We start from the raw sequence: 19,231 nt of genomic DNA on the forward strand, positions 1-19,231 counted from the left end.
AACTAACAAGCATTTTAACTTGGCGAACGCTCAGATTTTTTAATAAGTGAATCCATTATAGTTTCTTAACATCTGCTCTTAATAATCCCTAATGTTTTTGGTTTGTTCTACTTTCACATGAAGATTTTGTTTGCCTTTTTTTAAGCTGTGACATCATTATGCACAAAAGTTGGTTCTCCCTCCCTTGTGACGGAATGGGCATTGATTTTGATGAGAATTAGACTAGGAAACAAAGGAGAGGAAGTTTTAAAGTAGTTAGTTATAACACACAATACATCTCTAAAATATTAACAGCATGACAGTAAATAGTAGAATCGTAAGAAGTTGTTTCATTATAAAATTCTCCTAAAATGCCATCACCTGAAGCATGTAGAGGACCAAAGGAGTTAGGAATTGGGTTCGAGTTTCCTTTTATCTTTTCTATTACTTCAGTAAATGTGTGACGATTTGGAAAACATGTTCTGTAAATTCATTGGAAAGTGAGATTCTCAGTAATTCAGAACAAAAATGTAAGGCTTTCATCATCGTTGTTCCACAATGCACCATTTCTGTAATACTTGGCAGCTTCTGCTAAAGCAGAAAGCATTCAGGAGAAGAGAGGTTGGAAAAATAACTAGGTATATTCAGGTAGATCCACCAAATCCCATCGGGTTCTTTTGTTTTGGATTTGTTTTCATACTTGAAGCAGTTGATTGTAATTAGGTACCTTAAGTATGTCATTTAAAATCTGGCTTACTGTTTAAAACGTGGTCATTTGTAAATGAAATCTCACTGACAGCAAACGTCAAGCTGGGATTCTGCACAAACCCAAATGTCATCTGGACAATCACCACGTGATTGCATGGAGCCTTTTGTTGGGGAGCTATGTTTAGTTCTGGCCTGACACCTCACAGAAGATGCAAGCCACCTGGAAAGGGCACGGGAGAGAGAAACAGGAATGGCTGAGCGTCTAGGAAGTGTGGCTCCAGGAAAGATGAAAAGAGCAGCCTGTTTATTTGTAAGGAAGCGAGATGTGGTAACAGACATAACAGAACTTTCCTGCTGTGGAGAGGCGGTAAAGGATCCGTTCCTTTTGTCTGCTGGAGCAAAAAGAAGTAATAGGCTACAACTGCAGCAGGAAAGACTTGTGTTAGGGAAAGATGTTTTGGTTAAGGAAGACGTATGGAGGGGTGAGCAGCAGGGGGCTGTGGAACTGCCACCACTGGAGGCTCAGAAGAGCAGACTGCTCTTGTATCTGTCAGGAATAGCTGTGGCTGTCTGTGCTGTGTGGCAGATGCTTGGAATCTCATGACCTACTGTCTCCAAGGAGTTCCTTGAGGGTGGGCTAATCCTTCCACTTGTACCTCTACGGCTCAGCTCATTAACAAAAAATGAGTTTTAAAAAAGATTTTAAAATATGTACAGAATGAGGTATAAACAAGATAGAATGGGAAGTGGACTTCCTTCAAAGGGCGTAAGTTCCAAGGGCTCGAGCATCATCTCAGGACAAATTAGGTGTTTGTTAACCATAAGTAGTTTGATTGTTCTACAAGTTGTCTGCTTGTATGGTTCAAATCTGAGTTTAGCCTTTCAGTCTGTGTTAAAGCAATAGTAAGGGGTGGTGCTGTTGTTGAGCTGACCTTTTCCTTTCCACAGGTTAAATAGCTCTTCTACACTCAGGTTTCCCACCATGTGAATTCGGTCAGTGCTGTCACACTTCCCCCTTTCACAGCAACTCCTCTTGTAAGGAAAGGTTAACGTTAATTTTTCACTGTCTTTATCCCTATACTCCTTTTTCCTGCACATTCCATGAAGTAATTTTTTTCTCATTCTGGTTTCTAACAGAAGACCTCCCAGTTAACAGGCTCTAACTGCACACCTTTCCATTTAAATACAGCATTCACGATATCATTCTCAAACCTCTAAACATTATAGCTGCAATATATTCTATGTCACTAATAGATCTTAGAGAGCTTAGAGAACAGAAGCTCCGAATATCTTCACTGTTTTTATAAAGCAGGAGGAAAATGAAGAAGTTTACGTGCTTAATATTTAAAGGAATGCAAAAGAGAGTTGTGACCCACATACATTGCTGATCCTTTGCTTTTTAAATTCCTCCATCCCCAGCAGTTCCCCCATCACACCACAGGATTGTTTAGTCTCCATTTTACTGCAATCAGCTTTGTGCCATACCGGGTTTCAGACCACAGCTTGGGAATTACCAAGTTAGATCTTCACTTCATACACCAGCAAAAACCACAGAATAACTTTCAAACAGTATTTCTTCACATATGTATGCACGGAAGGAGTTAAGGAAGGTTCCCCATCCCCACCCCAGATTTATGTAAGATTTGTCTGGGATATATTTAAATGTGGAAAACTTGGAAGAAAGCTTAAGAAAACACTGTCAGATGAATGTCTCGAAGTGCCCACGTACAGCTGTGGAATCTCTTTTTGTTGGTGAGAGGGTCTGCTAGGATTTGCAGATGAAAACTTTCCTTTGCAGCTCACTTGGGAGCCAGATGTACTTTGTCAACGCTGTGAGGTGCACAGACTTACACATAGGCTGGATCGGGATGTATGTTTAATGTTAACATGATGGCAAACTTTAGGTTGTTTCCTCAGGTACAAAATACTCCCTATGCCCAATTGCTCACCACTGTGGAACACGTACTGAACCTGCAGAACTTCTGTTCCCTTCCAACACCATTGGGTTTCATTCATTTGAGGATATTCAATGGACAACTGAATTCTGACTTGAGACTCTTGGCTTCTTGTGGAGCCTTATAGCCTCAGTTATGTTGTGATCCTATGATCTGCAAGGCATTGAATTGCTTTGGGCTCATTAGCAGATAGCCTGGTTCCTCCAGGGAGGTGCACTCATTCAAACATTAGACCCTGTATCAATCAAAAGAGATGCTTCAGACTCTCTCACTGCCAGAACTGTTTGTCACTTTATGTCCTTTGATTTCCAAGTTATTTTTTGTAACTGAGGCTTTTCGCCACTAATAGTCTACTTGAGTAAAAAATACATAATTTTTTTTTTAAATGGATTGTTGTGTAAGTGTCTTCATCAAGGATTTCACCATGCTAGTCTATTGCAAATCATCTCCAAGCTGGTACGTACCCGTTGCTTTTACAAGTTACTCACTTTATACAGATTGCTGTGGTCTTGTGGGATTGGCATCGATGGCCGCAACAGAGTTGCCTGCAGCAGAGACATCTGGCTCTGATAGAGGGTCATTAAGCTATCAGCTCACGTTGCAGCATCATCCAGAGGAATTTGAATGGGATGGCAGAGAGGAAAGGTGGCCAGGGCAGAAAAAGACATCCACGTTATATTTATTTCAGAAGGAGAAATTCTAGGTCTAAGGGTTCTCTTTATCTGATCCAGTAATTTGTTTATATTAGCAACGTGTGAAATTGCTGTTGAATTTTCATTTTCCTTTGATTTTGTTTCCTTTCCTTATGCCTCTTTATTACTCTCAGGTCCCCAGAAGATATCAGAAATACATCACAGCTGCAAACAAGCAAAGATTCACTGCCAGTCTCCTTCAGTTAATGAGAAATGGATACTGCAGAGCAACGTGCTCAGCACTGCCTCCTCCCCTCACCAGCACCCAAAAAGGTAATACAGCCATCTTCACAATTCATATCCAGGTAACTTCAGATAAACAACTTTGATATCAATGGTTAGAAAACAGACAGTTATCAACATACTGTCAGAGAATAATTCTGAACTAGGTCTCATTCAAATAGCTTGGGCTCTTTCCTACTGCACATTAAAGCTGGAAGAACCCACACTGAGGGTTCAGACTCGAATGGATCAGGCATAGATATGCACAACAAGAATGGACATTTAGATGAAGTCATAGAATCATTAAGGTAGGAAAGACCTCTAGGATCCCCAAGCCCACCCCTCCCCCACCATGCCCACTGCCCACATTCCTCAGTACCACATCCTCACAGTTCTTGAACACCTGCCAGGGATGGGGGCTCTTCATCTCACTTCCCTGGGAGGCCTGTTCCAATTCCTGACCTCTGTTTTTATTAGGAGCACTTGTTTGCTCTCATCAGTAAGTGCAGAAGAGTGACAAGTCTAGACATTCTTGTTTCGGTGGAAGAAAGGCTCTCCCTCAGCTCCCCTTCCCCACAGCTCTCCTCTTGAGCATCTGCCAGAGTTGTAGGTGGGAAGAAGATATGTGTGTGTGTGTGCATACAGTTCAGATGAGCATTCATTTCTTTATATAAGATCAGAGTGATGAAGAATATCTTCCTCTTTGGCACAGCAGTCATCTATGTAAAATATTTCTGAGTAGGCACAGAGTCCTCCACCCTTTCCTTTTGATTTCTGTTTTTCATTTATTTTAACTCGATTGTCCTCATGGCCACGAGCACAGCTCCCGACACCCAAGTTATGAGCTTTACCAGATCCGGAGAGCAGAGTCCTCCAATGGCTGCTCAGGGCTGTGAGGCACCAGACCATTTTCCACACGCTTATCTTTCCTCCTTTCTGCTCTCCCACTCATCCACCAGGAGCAGCTGCACTATTCATGTCTGGCCAGAAGGGAACACAGGCAGACGGCTGTCAGGCTATGAATCAGTTTTTAAACCGTGGTTTGAAGGGGAAGATTTTAGTTTTATTTCCCACTTGCAGAACAAAGAGCATCTGTTTTTGACGCTTATAGTTTTATGCTGATCTGGGAGTTTAACTTGCAATTACAAATTCCACGTTGGGGAATTGATTCAAATATCCAATTAAATATATTCTCCTGACTTTTTTTTTTTTAATTGATCAGGGCACTGTGAAATTAAATCCATATAATAAATGCAAAAAAAAAAAAATTAAATGAGGATCAATACGTGTGATTCTCTTCGGTCTTGTAAATGGTGTGACTGGAAACACTGGGAGCAGATAGAATAGTTATTAGTTTTATTGTTCTGTGGAATTTGAAGACTGAGTGCTGAAGAATGAACAGACTTTGGCTTGAAAAGCATTCATGTGTGCTGCAGTAGTTAGGGGTAGAATGGTTTCTTGGACACACTGGGAATGAGGAGAGCCAAAAGTGAGTCACATGGATGACTGCAGACATCACATTTAATTGTGCAATAATACTACAGCAAGCACAATTGGAGCAGGCTTGCTGACCTCACAGCTGAAAGCACTATTTAAGATCTGGCTACCAGATGTTCCAATAGGATCTAGCCAGCTGCTAGAGGAGGTTACCCTGAGTGTTTTAACAGGGAATATTTACAGCCTAGCAGCTCGGAAGAGATGATTGCACTAATTTTCTTCTCTGCCCTGCTGTGGGACGAAGCTCAAGCATGGGGATTCAAGGATGGAGTGCTGCATAACTCTATTTGGCTAGGTAAGAAATAATCTAATCACAGCTGTTTTATTGCCAGAGTCCCTGTGTTTGTGGAACAGTATAAAAATAAACACTTAGAGGTACAAAAGTGAGCCAGGCATTCATGTAAGCAAAATCCTGCACTGAAATCGGCCGTCGTGTTAAATGAGTAACGACTGTAAGATTTGTACTTAAGAGCTTGCTGGCTTTATTGTTGCTCTGAAATGCAGGGAAAAATAGCTATGGAATACTTCATCTGAATGTGTTTTCCTAGAGCATGAGGTGAAGCGAAAAGAGTGTTAAATAGTAGTTTGCTTCTAATGAAGGAAAATGTGTGTGAAAAGAAACTCATGCCAAAGGAATGAATTATTTTCTGCATGAACATATTTCAAATGCCTGGGGTTCTCCATATGAAACTAAATGGTCTGGAAATAATATCAATATATTTCCTAGGTTTCTAGGGAAGAGGAGAAATGTATATGTTTTGGCCATTGGTCTGTTCACATCATTAAACAGAGGAGAGGAGATTGCAAAAGGACTGTAGAAAATGCTGTGGGAATAGTTTCTTATATCTCAAGTGAGTTTAAATGGCTCTCAGAGGTTTTTTTTTTATAGGCTTCATAATTATCCAGTACAATAGAAAAACATTCAAAATACAGTCCCATAAAATGTGCCAAAAGAAATACATGCACTCAGTGCTCTGCTTGATAGACAAATTTCTACAAACTCTTTCATCCTGTCTAAGATGCTGCATATTTCTTTAAGGATTTAAGGAATTCCTGCAGGCAGTCCTTGTTTCTGTATGCTCAGATGTTTCACGTGGGACTGAGCCACATTCATAGCTGGTGCAGCAACCACGTGGCTGCAGTCTCAGAGGATCATGTAAACTAAAGGGAACACGAAGGAGAAGCCATCTATACTGTTTTCCATATGGCTGTACATTTTTAATGTACAATTTTAATGTACCTCTCCTTCTGAACTTGAAACATGCCCCTGTGTCCCGTAGCTGCTCAGGGTGCTCAGGTGGGTGAGGACAGCTCAGCAGCTTACAGAGGAGCTGCTCTTCCAGTGCTGCTCTGTGGAAGAAGCAAAGCTTGCATCCTAGGCTGGACACAGGGAAGAGTTCAGCACACACCATACCACTTACAATCAGAGCCAGAGAGTGGGTCCTGGGTGTTTTCTTTGCAAATACTGGCATATCTACGTGACTGCTGCAACCAGTGCCATGCTGGGTGTGGATGGCAGGGCTTCTGCAACATGAACTGGTGATAACAGCCATCAGCTAAGTAGCTTTACCTGGTAGGTATTGAAGTCAGTCAGAAGAGAAAGTCTCCTAAATCTTTAAAATGAAGGAATAGAGAGCTAACAGGAATTAAGACGTTGTATTGCTACACCTTAGCATTTTCAATGAGAGTAAATAAAAATCAAAGATAAGAGTTAAAACTGACAACTTGCTCTAAAGAAAGAGACACAAAATCTGGAAGCACAGTGTGCTCTTTGGAATAACCACTTTGCTTTCCATTCTATGTTCCATTGAATCTCCTTTAAAAACACACTATCTATTCTAATTAATGTAATAGAAAATATTCAAATAAAACCCAAAATGCAGTTAAATTACCAATGGAATTCAGTGAAATTGCATACAAGTGAAGAAAAATTGGGCACATTCATAGCCATCCAATTAACGCATCTTTTCATTAAAAAAAGAAATAATTTGAACAAGACGAGTAACCGTAATCTCATGTTAACTACAGCCAAGCATTACAGCAAGAACCTCCTGCTAAATAGGAATGTGCAGTGGCTGCTGAGCCTTGCTTATCTCTTTCTGATAAAGCATAATTGAGACCAGAGAGAAAATGAGGGAGGTTTCCATTTCACCTCTCTTCAGCAAGCCAGTAACCAAATGTCAAATCTTCTGCAAAGGTTAGTGTAGAACTGCTCACGTCTTGTACCTTTTTTTCTGTGTGCTACAAAAGATCTTTTGTTTTCTCAGTAAACACGGAGTCCTTCTGGAGCTGATTGCATTGCCATCCTGCTAATGTCTTTCTTGTGTGCACGGAATTTTATTGTTGCTCATTTTTGAAACAAGCATGTTATAGCCAAAACTTACTGTAAACCAATGAGAGGAGTGGAGCAGTCTTGTTCAGATGTATCATACACTCATTCAAGTGCCAGCAAGAAGGTTTCCAAGGGCAGCTCTTCCTCACCCGTATCCACAGTTTCACCCTGCTCACAGAATGTATTGGGGAGTTTCAGGGGCCATAGCTGCCCCATTCTCTTGAGTGTCACCTTGTGCCACAGACTGCATGGCCGTCCTCCACTTGAAGTTAAATATTTTGTTTTCACCTTAGGAGTTTCATGCATATTGAGGGCACTTTGTTAGGCCAAGTCCCATACTTGCTGTGTTTGTGCAGAAGAGGTTGGCTGTGGTTCATTCTTACCAACTGCTGTGGGTGAGCAGAGGGTCACTGTCCTTGCCAAATCCCGCTGCTTCTGGACCTCAAGGAGAGCCTCTAAGAAATATGAGCTGGAAGAAACACATCCCATCAGCAGTGTAACCTGTGATCTTTTGTGTAAGAAGCAAAGAAGAAAAATGAATGGATAGAACACTCCCAGTAAACTGGTTTTCAGGCAAATAAAGAGCAAGGTGAGCTGGAAATTCTGTGTTGAGCAGGGAAAGATTTCAGACAAGTCAAGTAAGGACAGCAGCCTTCAGGCAGAATTGGAGAATCAGAGAATCGTTACAGTTGGAAAAGATCTCTTGGATCCCCAGCCCCCCATGCCCACTGCCCACATCCCTCAGTGCCACATCCCCATGGCTCTGGGACACCCCCAGGATGGTGACCCCCCCTCTCCCTGGGCAACTGTGCCACTGCCTGACTGCTCTTTGGGGAAGAGATGTTTCCCAGTATCCAATAGAATCCCCACCTATTGGGTTGATGCCCAGCTGAGGCCCAGGCACACCAGTGTAGGAACAGGGCACATTTAGGGTAGGCTTATGCTTGTATGCTTATCTGCACAATCATGAGATTGCCCCCATGAAAACTAATAATAGTTTCTGTGTGTGTATATTCAGATCTAGCTTTGTGTAGATATGTATGCATATAATGTATAATGTACATGTATTTAATTAGTGTTTTAAAGGTGTTAATAAGTACAATGCTTTGACCTAGGTGAGGTTTTGCTGATGTAACTTATCTTTCTGCACATTCCCTAATATAATTAACAGAGAGGAAAAAATGCCTGAGAGATCTGAGCAGTTAATTAGGATATACTGTTAGTTAATACTGTCAGATTAAACCGTGACACACCGAGCCAGCAGAAGCTGTGAGGGCTTGGTGGAGTACACGTGTGTGGTCCATCTTCCCAAAGGCTACTATTATCTTGTTCCAGAGGAGTAGCAAAGAGATGGGTGATTGCTCCCAGCAGGATCCCACCACCCACCCAGGCACTGCGGGTGCTGCTGTCGGTGGAGCAGCACTTGCAGAAACAGTGAAGAAGCAGAGCTTTCCAGCAGTATTCTGAAAAATGGGATGCCTGTCCATGCTGATGTTTTAGCAGCAACAAATGGAGGCAGATGCCTTTCGAAGGATTAGCGTTGAAAACATTGCTGTCAGGAGGAATAGTCAGAATAGCTCACAGTGCAAAGGTTTTACCATCAGCTCCAATAGTGGTGCATCCCAACTGCTGGTGGTTCTCCCCAGGTCCCTGGTGTCACACCCAGCAGAGAAGCAGGGTGCCCAGGTGGCTCCATGGGCCCCTATGCCAGCACCCACTCTGCCCAAAGTTTTCGGACCGCTCTTGTTGCACCTCTTGTAGAGGCAGCAGGCCTTAAGATTGGTCTGCCTCTTGCTCCTTGACTGGTGTAGGCAGCCAGCTCAGCTAACCCAAGGGTCAAATCCCATGGTTTCAACTCACTGTCAGTGCAATTCAATTCACCTTCCACTTCGCTCACCTATGAGCTGCAGTGATCACTGATTGCCTTTCCAGGCTGTCCTTGGAGAGTGCAGCAGGGCTGAGTGCTGCACTGCTTTCTGCATTACTCAAACTTCCAGTTCATACGTGCTGAATTCAACACAATCGCGCCGTAAAGAAAGAGTCCTGGGCTTATCATGTTAGACATGACAGCCTATTTAAAGAATGAAAAAGGAAACCTCCTACAAATGATTTTTTAATTTAAATAAGATTTTTTTTTTAATAAATAACATACCATCATCCAATCCTTGGAGGCATTCAAGGCCAGGCTGGATGTGGCTCTGGGCAGCCTGGGCTGCTGGTTGGTGACCTGAACACAGCAGGGGGCTGGAACTGGATGAGCACTGTGCTCCTTTGCAACCCAGGCCATCCTGTGTCTATGATCACCCAGCTGTCAGGTATTTTGACTCTTCCTTGCACTGGGACTGGACTTAGAAAGGCTTCTCTCCAGAGCATGTTATCCCATGCCCATGCCAGAGACGCTCCCTGCGATGCTGCAGGAAGCAGCTCAGCCTGCCGAGCCTCCTGTCAGCACCAACTGACTTCCCCAGGCACCAGGCCAGGGACTGCTGCACTGCCAAACGTCACTGTCTCTACAAGGGGATCTCACCATTGCTAACCACAATTCAGTGGTGACCGTGCTCTTGTTTAAAAATATCCCAACCTAGCCAAAGCTGCAGCCTGTCACTAATAGAGACATTCTTTTTTTCCCATGGCACCAGGAACTACTGTAAAAACACTTCTTGTTTGGCTTCTTTTTTCTTTCTCCTCGAGTAGCAATAACTACAGACAGCCATTTTTCTCACGTTAGGCTAAATATAAAAAAAAATCTAAAGTGTTCAGATTAAATATGCCTGTTGGTTCTGAGGCAGATTTCTGTACATATGGTGTCAGGCAAGCGAAACAAGAAACAATTACAAAACCCATTGCAGCCCTGAAAAGCTCTGAGCTTCACTGGAAAGCTGCTTCACGTTGAACCTCCAAAGCAAAAAAAATGATGAAGAAAGGGCATTAATTTTCTGTGCCACAGAAATGTCAGCCAGCAATTGTTCTGGTTCTGCCCTTCGCGACACAAGCTCAGATATTCTTATTTCCCATTTTCATTCCCTTTAATTTCTGCCTCTCTCCTATCCAAGTAGCTCTGATTTCACTTCTCTGGAGACTAAAAACAAAGCTCTGATTCATCTTAGAAAAGCACCGAAGCTGTATCCAACAGTATGCTGTGAGAGCAGCCCAGAACGACAGGATGCACGGAGCGGCCATGCCGACACGGGCCGATGGTTCCCATAGCTACTGCTGGCTGAGCCGTCCCGTGGGGCGCCTTCCCTGCATTTGCTGACCTTCCCTTCTTCAGAACCTTGCCAGGCTCTGACCAGCTCTATTGTTCAAGACTTCTGAACAAAACCAAACTCTGATGAAGATAGGCCGAGGGAGCTTGGCTGGTTCAGCATGGAGAAGGGACGGCTTCAGGGAGACCTCAGTGCGGCCTTCCAGCGCTTGAGGGGAGCTTATGGGCAGGAGGAGAGCGACTCTGTACACGATCAGATAGGGATAGCACAAGGGGGAATGGTTTTAAACTAAAAGAGGGGAGATTTAGGTTGGCTGTTAGGGGAAATCCTTCACCCACAGGTGGTGAGGCTCTGGAACTGCCCTCAGCTGTTGTGCCCCATCCCTGGAGGCACCCAAGGCCATAGATGGGCCCTGGGCAGCCAGCCCATGGCAGCAGTGTCCCTTCCAACCCAAACACTCTGGGGTTCTGTGGTCTTTGAGGACCCTTCCAACCCAAGCCATGCTGTGATTCTGTGATTCTGTTGGGTCAGGAGAGGTGCATTTCCCCGATGCTTTGCAAACACCGCAGCTACTAACTCAGCATCTTTCATCTGGCCACCATCCAGAGGTGCATTTCCTGGGGAGGCTGTGGGTGACAGGAGAGCATCCCAAGAGTGGGCAGCTGGGACGTGATGCTGAAATCCTTTGTTGTTGTTCCCACAGAACGAGCAGCTGGGGTGTACCACCGGGAGTCACGCTCAGGGAAGTACCAGCTCACCTATGCAGAAGCAAAAGCAGTCTGCGAATACGAGGGAGGACACCTAGCCACCTATCAGCAGCTGGAGGCAGCGAGAAAAATAGGTTGGAAAAAAAATCACAGCTGTTTGCTTTTCACATCCATCACTCATTCGTAACGTCTTTGCTTTCCATGAATGTTATGAACTCTGGGACTAAGAGACTTGTAAACTCTCTGGGTGTTTGCCCGAGTTGTATGCAGTTTCCTACCCCTGATACAGAGCTGCTGTTGGGGCATGTGCACACAGTGCTGTGCATCACTGAGCTGGGGGTGCAGCACAGCCATGGGGCTGCAGGGGACGAGATGTGCCATTTCCCTATCAGCAGCTGAGATGTGTGTCCCAGCTCAGGGTGAACTGCATTTCTCTTTGATTCTTGATGAGGAATGATTATTCATTCAGAGAATTAGGAAAACAATGGAAAATATCCTCTGCTCTAGAAATGCGCAGGCTGCGCTGTTGAGTCAGAAGCTGGCTCTCAGCACCAGCACACATGTAGAAAGGGTACTTTTGTCTCTTCTGAGCAGCTCAGAGTCTGAGGACACCACAAATATGTTCCAGTTTGTCTCAGTGAAAACATGGAATTGGTCTCTACCAGACACTGCAATCTTTGGCTATTGTATCTAAGTTGTCAGCCACAAAGTGCATTAACAGGATCTAGTTGTTTAGCAATAAAGACTTGAGGCTATTTAGGTATTTAAAGTATTTGAAGTACATACTTTATTTCCTTAGCTCCATGTGTAGTATTTTATTCACTCTCAGGTCTTAATACTGCAAATTGTTTCATGAGATATGATTTAGTACATTTGCATGACTTCAAAAGGGAAACAAAGAACACGGTTTATTCACTTACGTAACTCATTCTGTGTGTAATGTGATTACAAATGCTGGTACAGCACTTAAATTATGCTACCCCGGAGACTGCATCATCCATCTGCATTTGATTTTTCTTTTCAAATGAAGAACGAATGATCATACTGTGGACAACACAAAGCAATTTCACATTCTGTGTTTAAAATTATCAACTGAAAATACTGCTCTTTCCCATAGTTCAATTTTATTAGGCCAATTACATTTAAGTAATCAATCACCTCAAGTAAGACTTGAATAAAAAGCAGTTTCTTGCCTGGGATTGATTTATCCCACCGATGCCACTTTTCCTCCCTGATGCAGGTTTCCATGTGTGTGCTGCTGGCTGGATGGCCAAGGGCAGAGTTGGTTACCCCATAGTAAAAGCTGGAGCCAACTGTGGTTTTGGAAGAACTGGGATTGTGGACTATGGGATTCGCCTCAACAGAAGTGAGAGATGGGATGCCTACTGCTACAACCCAAACGGTGAGTTTAGAAACAGCTCCTTGCTCCTCAGGTCGAAGACTGTGAGTGCTTTGGGGCAGTGTGAAGGCTCTGAATGAGTTGGCTTCTGTACCAATAATACACTGTCCTCAAAGGGGACACACTGATCCAGGCTCATTTGGAACTGGCACAAAGCCCCTCTGCTGTCCCCAGCAGCTGGCATGGCTCGCTCAGAGCACAACTCTCTGCCATGGGCAACTGGGCCTAGCCAAAGCCTCTCCAGAAACTAAGTGTAATGATATGCTCTTCTTGATTAACAAGGTAGGTAATACTTCTAAAATGACCATCTTTTGTATAAGGGCATTTACATTTACTCTACAATTTCATACAAATATCTAATCTCAGGTGCTTAGTTGTTGAGCTAATTGGTCGTAGTAGTTGATTAAGCAAAAAATATCTAGTGGTTGGCGACCATGCACATAGCAGGGGGATTGAAACTATGTGATCCCTGTGGGCCTTTTCAACCCAGTCCATTCTGTGATTCTATGAAATATAACTCCTGTACTGTAAGCGTATTTTCTTACCTCTGCAGCAAGATGATAAATTAGAAAACTAAAATCACCCTCAGCGATTATTGCCCTTTACTTGCCTATTTGGGCATAAAGAATCAGTATTGATTTCAAAGTTCTCAGTCTTCCTGCTGCAAACACTGCTGCTGAAAATTTGGAAGCAGACAGAAGTGTTCAGAAAATAAATTCTAGAGAAATCATTCTAGTTGTTTTGTGTTTGCTAGAGCTTTTATTCTAAAACAATAATAATTCACACAAATCTGACTTCTGAGAGTTGCTGAGTTCCATTATTAGCCAGACATTTGAGCATGAAGCTTAGCTATAATTGAACACTGCAAAGGTAGGGATGTGTTTATCTACATTGAAGAGCCTCAAGAGTTGTCAGGCTTCTCAGCAGCATTGTGGCATGTTGCAGGAACAGTGCAACCTCAAGGTCTTGATTTGGCTGTCCGGATGACAAGTGGGAATCTGTACCTAAAGAAGTAGACTGTGAAAGAAGTACAGTTGCATTCTCCAGTTATTTTATTTCTTTGTTGGAAACACGTTTCTGGAGGGAAAAGGTGTGCATGCAGCTCCTTTCATAGAATCAGAGAATTATAGAATGATAGAATGGACTGGGTTGCAAAGGAGCACAGTGCTCACCCAGTTCCAACCCCCTGCTGTGTGCAGGTCACCAGCCAGCAGCCCAGGCTGCCCAGAGCCACATCCAGCCTGGCCTTGAATGCCTGCAGGGATGGGGCATCCACAGCCTCCTTGGGCAGCCTGTTCCAGTGCCTCACCACCCTGTGTGTGAAAAACTTCCTTCTAATATCCAACCTAAACCTGCCCTGTCTCAGTTTAAAAACTATTCCTCCTTGTCATATCACCATCCACCCTCATGAACAACCATCCCCATCCTGTTTAAACATGACTGGCAGGACTTCACCAAATGTGAGACATGTCCACATTCACCTCCATTTGCTGCTCCAATGACTGAAGTACTGACATGACCACTGTGACACTTTATCTTGATGTCACTTCATGTAGCTGGAAAGATAGGACAAGCTAGCCCCAATAAGAAAAGGAAAATTCACTTTATCTGTGCTTGGCTTCCCTGCTCTGTGCATTCTGCCCTGGCTGGCAGAGCCGGAACTGGAGTTGTCAGTGACGTCTGTACAGCTGTGCACATTTTGTTTGTGCTTGTGGGGTTTGAGCTTGTTTATACGAGCAGGGCAGTTGTTAACCAAATAGCTCTGCGGGGTGGGGGACACACAGATGTTCAGCACACTGAGAAAACTGTTAGGCTACTGCGTTCATTATTAGTGCATGTATGTCAGCCCAACTCCCTCCTTTGTCAGCCTTCTCCTCTGGGACCAGAGGTAGTTACTTTCCAAATGCTGTGTCTGGTTAGAGGACAAAGGGGAACCAGAGCTGCCAACACTCAGAGGACAGCCTGAGCCTCTCCCATTAGAAGGAAATGCGTTCAAGCTGCTGCACAGACTGGCAGTGGTTTGGCTGCAGGTGGGAGGCGAGCAGCCTGGGGGGCAAAGCCCTGGCTGAAGGGAGCCTCAGCTCTTCCATGGGCTGCTAATGACGTGAGGAACTTGCAGAACTGCTTGCCTGTTTGAAACACACCTCCATCTCACATCCAGTAGCAGGGGTACAATGAAGCGCATGGCAGCGCTGACCTTTACAAGTGGGGTAGTTTGGTTTTCTTTTGTGGTTTTTGGTGCAAGACATGCTTGAAAGAGGTTTTTGAAGAAGAAAGGATGAAGCTGGATGCCAGAGTAACTTGCAAGTACAGCCCTAAAGCTTAAAGTTCAGCACAGTCAGAAACCCCATGTGCCTTTTACATAAAGCACTGAACTCCTGCCCAAAGTTCACAAAAGACAATGGAAGCTTTTCCACTGAATTCAGGGAGTTTGGGATCGTGCCTGTTACTTCTAAAAGGCAAAAGCTAGGAATTACTGACATTTCTTGAGAATGCTGACTACTGAAATATATGGAACATGCAACCACGCTGGCTGTCCCTGTGTGATTTTCTATGGTTCTGCTGCATGGAAGAGCTGAAAGCATTAAATCATTGCCGTATCCAAAATGAATGCTTGGACTCTGATGTTTTTATTTTCCTCTTAGGAAAAGAATGTGGTGGAGTCTTCACGGATTCAAAACATGTTTTTAAGTCACCAGGCTACCCAAACGAGTATGAAAATGACCAAATTTGCTACTGGCATATCAGAGTAAAGTATGGACAGCGGATTCATCTCCAGTTTCTGGAGTTTGATGTTGAAGACGACACTGCCTGCATGGCTGATTACTTGGAAATCTACGACAGCTATGATGATATCAGCGGTTTTGTGGGCAGGTAATTTCAGCTTCAATATACAAATAATCAAATGATTGCATCTTTTTTTCTTTTCTTTTTTTCCATCCAGAATACTGTTTCAGAAAAGCACCATAATAGCTCCTCCAATTAACACTTGTCATGCTACTAACACTTGCAGCAATAGCACCTGACTTATCTTTCCTTGCAATTTACCTCCCTTCTATTAACACAGGCTGTAAAGAGCCTCATAAAATCGTGCTTTGCCCCGTTCTGCTTTGTTAAACTGCATGAAAGAGAGCTGTGAGACCATGCAGCCAGCTGCTTATCGTGATGCTCTATGATTTTGTAGGAAAACCGAGCACTCTCAAACAGCATTTTGCATTTTATTTAATTGAAAGCAAGGAGAAGAGGTGCTGAAGTGTCAGCAAAAATATGTTTAAGTTTCCTTTCGCTTTAGAAGTCAAATATATGGTAACCAAAGAACAGGTGTTATGTATCATCTTTTTCAGAAAATTTCGTTTGTCTCTTTCCTTAATTCTCTTTCCTTTCTTTCTTGTTAGCTTTTTTCTTGTTCTTTAGCAACCATCTTTTTAGTATGAAGTCCCTCATTTTTTTTTTCCAGAGGAAGAAGTAGAAACAAAGTGACAAAAGCACTTCCCAATTCCTGCAGTTTTTCACAGCCTCTTTACAAATCATGTGTAGCAAAGCAAGGATATAGCCCATTTGTTTCTCCTTTAGAGATCATTTTAGAAGTTTTCCTTGACCAAGTTCTTTCTTTCTTAGCCTCGAGCCTTCTCTTCCTTAAGGCCTTGTTAAATTGCCTTTTTACTTGTTTTGCATCATTTACTTCCTTCGTATGTTGAAAAATGTTTCCTGCATTTTTCCCTCCCCTAAAAAAAAAAAGCCTTTAGTCAGTGGTGTTGGCATACAGAGGGGAACTGCATGCACTGAGCACCTGCAACCAGCTCAGCCCTGGGAGCCAAGCTCCAAAGGAGGGCAAATCCAGAGGGCAAAATCCACTGTCATAGAATCATAGGATCAGAGAATCAGAGAATTATAGAACCATAGAATGGACTGGGTTGCAAAGGACCTCAATGCTCACCCAGTTCCAACCCCCTGCTGTGTGCAGGTCACCAACCAGCAGCCCAGGCTGCCCAGAGCCACATCCAGCCTGGCCTTGAATGCCTGCAGGGATGGGGCATCCACAGCCTCCTCGGGCAACCTGTGCCAGTGCCTCATCACCTTCTGTGTGAAAAACTTCCTCCTAATATCCAACCTAAACCTCCCCTGTCTCAGTTTAAAACCATTCCCCTTGTCCTATCACTATCTACCCTCATAAACAGCTGTTCCCCCTCCTGTTTATAGGCTCCCTTCATCAGGAGATGTCCCTGCGCAGCAGAGCAGGACATTGCTGCTGTGTCCTCTAGTCATGACTTTATTTATATGTTTTGTTCCAGGTTTTGTGGAGATGAATTGCCAGATGATATCATTAGCACAGGTAACATATTTATACTCCTGGTTAAAAAAAAAAAATCAGCCCAAATGAACTTTTATCCGTACTTTCTAGTCATAAATGGGTGAGATGACCAAAGAAACAACGTCTGCTTTGTGCCCAAGATGCTATTCCAAAGAGCCCATATGCTCTTTCACCAATGCAGTTACTTTTAAATGGAATAAAATTAAAAATAAGTCAGAAGAATGAGCAGGGAGCAGCCTGCTGGCCTTGCAGAGGTAGCACACTCAAGGGGTTTTCACATGGGCAGCTTCATGAAGCAGACCTGCCATCAGTGACCTTGTCTCAGCTGTGCATGCAATCTTCTTGCATCACGTTTTCTAATTTGAAGAGTAAGGACTGCAAGAATGGCTCCAAAGCTGGTTATAGAAATTATCCCATCTGTCTGTTTAAAGAGAAGTTCCCAGTAGTGAAAAGTGCCAGGGAAAAACAAATTACAATGGAGTGAGATTATTAACATGAGCAAAACAATAAATATAAAACAAAGGAAAAACAAGTGTCACTCGTAGATCTGTGAGGCTCTGTGGCTGTTTCACAAGTCCTGGTGTCTTCCCTTCTTAAATTAGGTGACTGCATCAGTCAAGCAAAGCCAGGATGGCCATGGCAGTTCTGAGTTAGACTACTTAAAGCATTGTTGTTAATAGGTGAGGGGGAAACTTATTTTTAATGAAGTATAACTTAACTGCCAAATAACTATATAAGGTGATGCTATTTAGAAATATGACAATGAATCAAGCTTTTGACTTCATCAAATGACAGGCTCCATGTCCTGGCCCACAGGAGCCAGCTGCTGGCTGCAGCATGGGAAGCACAGGCACTGGGATGGGCTGGGGCCCACAGATGGGCCCTGAGCAGCATTGTGACATTGCATAGCTGGAACAAAGCCTTTTAAAGGACAGGAAACGCTGTGCAAAAAGCACTGTGTTTGTCAAAGCTTTATCAACTTGTGGGCTCTACAGACAATGGGGCTGAAGGAACAGCACTTCTCTGGAGCCTGCAGCTCCAAAGCAGGCAGACCAGGTAGCTTGCTGCATAGAGCTCAGTGTTTCAGGCTCCTCAGGAAGCCCCAGGTGAGCTGCAACCAAAACATAACCTTTGTTTTTCTTTCTCCTGTCCCAGGCAATGTTATGACCCTGAAGTTTCTGTCAGATGCCTCAGTGACTGCTGGTGGGTTTCAAATTAGGTATGTTACAATGGACGTGCCTTCCAAGGCAGGGGATGCAAAGAACACGACCTCCCAAGGAAGAACAAACTTCTTATCAGGAAAGTTTGGCATTATGTGAGCAGAACAGCATGGTCCACTCACTGGGAAACACATTTAGAACCCAATTCAGATACCTGTTTCTTCAGATCAGACAGGGACATACGGTCATTTTCTTCATATCTTTCTGACTTTTTATTGTCTATCAGTTTTGATAACAAAGTATACCAGGAAATAAATTATAAGATGTATTTTTAGATGACAAGTCCTGTTAAAAAAAAAAAAAAATTCATTGTTACCAAAGGCTGTAGAACTATTTTTGTATATACAGTGTTCCTTTCCCTCACCTCTTGCACCATTTGAACAAACTTTTTGTGCAAGCAATGTTTCCATTATTAAGTCCTTATTTCCATGGTTTTCACATATTTATTTTTTAGACTGTTATTTTTTTATTATTATTAACTCATTCCCCTGAATTCAAAAGGCCTTTAGAGTCTTCTTGTTCTAAAGACACGTGAATTCATCCTGTGGATGGCCTGGTAGCCACCCATGCCATTGACTGGAGCCTGAAGGTTGTGCAGCAGCGTGAAAAGCACAGGATCCATGGCAATACCAGTCATTTCCTTGTGGGATGGATCAGAGATCACGCAGCACATTTTGCTGGGGTCTCCTCATGCAGAGAAGAGGTGGCCAAGTCTCTTATCTTGTCCCATTGCACGTGGTGAAGAACTGAATGGGAGACTTGCTGAGATGGAGCGTCAGAAGGAATTGTTGCCAAGAAATCCATTTGCAAGACACCACTGTGATGCTGTGTGTTGTTTACGTGAGTTTTGAGAAGACTGTGCTACTTTGAATTGCTAAACTACTCCACATTTGTTCTCATCTTCAGTTTAAATCCCGCGGTCTGAAGCAGCATTAAAGCTACCTCTGTTTTAACCTTGCCCATAGCCTCCAATGGGTTCTTTTCGTTATTGAGGGCTATCTC

General features: G+C 43.4%; 2 protein-coding genes across 2 annotated transcripts in view; both read left to right on the top strand.

Annotated features, from left to right (window-relative positions):
- Positions 1-5,204: 5,204 nt before the first annotated feature.
- TNFAIP6 (TNF alpha induced protein 6) lies at positions 5,205-19,165 on the top strand. The gene is made up of 6 exons (XM_042827312.1): positions 5,205-5,348; positions 11,295-11,432; positions 12,539-12,700; positions 15,343-15,571; positions 16,990-17,030; positions 18,165-19,165. The coding sequence occupies exons 1-6, from the start codon at positions 5,255-5,257 to the stop codon at positions 18,326-18,328; spliced, it is 828 nt and encodes a 275-aa protein (XP_042683246.1). The 5' UTR covers positions 5,205-5,254; the 3' UTR covers positions 18,329-19,165.
- Positions 18,997-19,231, top strand: part of RIF1 (replication timing regulatory factor 1) — a 34,440-nt gene continuing 34,205 nt past the window's right edge. The window contains exon 1 of the mRNA XM_042827026.1: positions 18,997-19,003. Within this exon, the coding sequence (XP_042682960.1) occupies positions 18,997-19,003 (7 nt within the window). The remainder of the gene's footprint in view (positions 19,004-19,231) is intronic.

This window comes from Centrocercus urophasianus, unplaced genomic scaffold (genome assembly GCF_019232065.1).
Source record: "Centrocercus urophasianus isolate 14NV4802_14NV808 unplaced genomic scaffold, USGS_Curo_1.0 seq_28, whole genome shotgun sequence".
Taxonomy (NCBI): domain Eukaryota; kingdom Metazoa; phylum Chordata; class Aves; order Galliformes; family Phasianidae; genus Centrocercus; species Centrocercus urophasianus.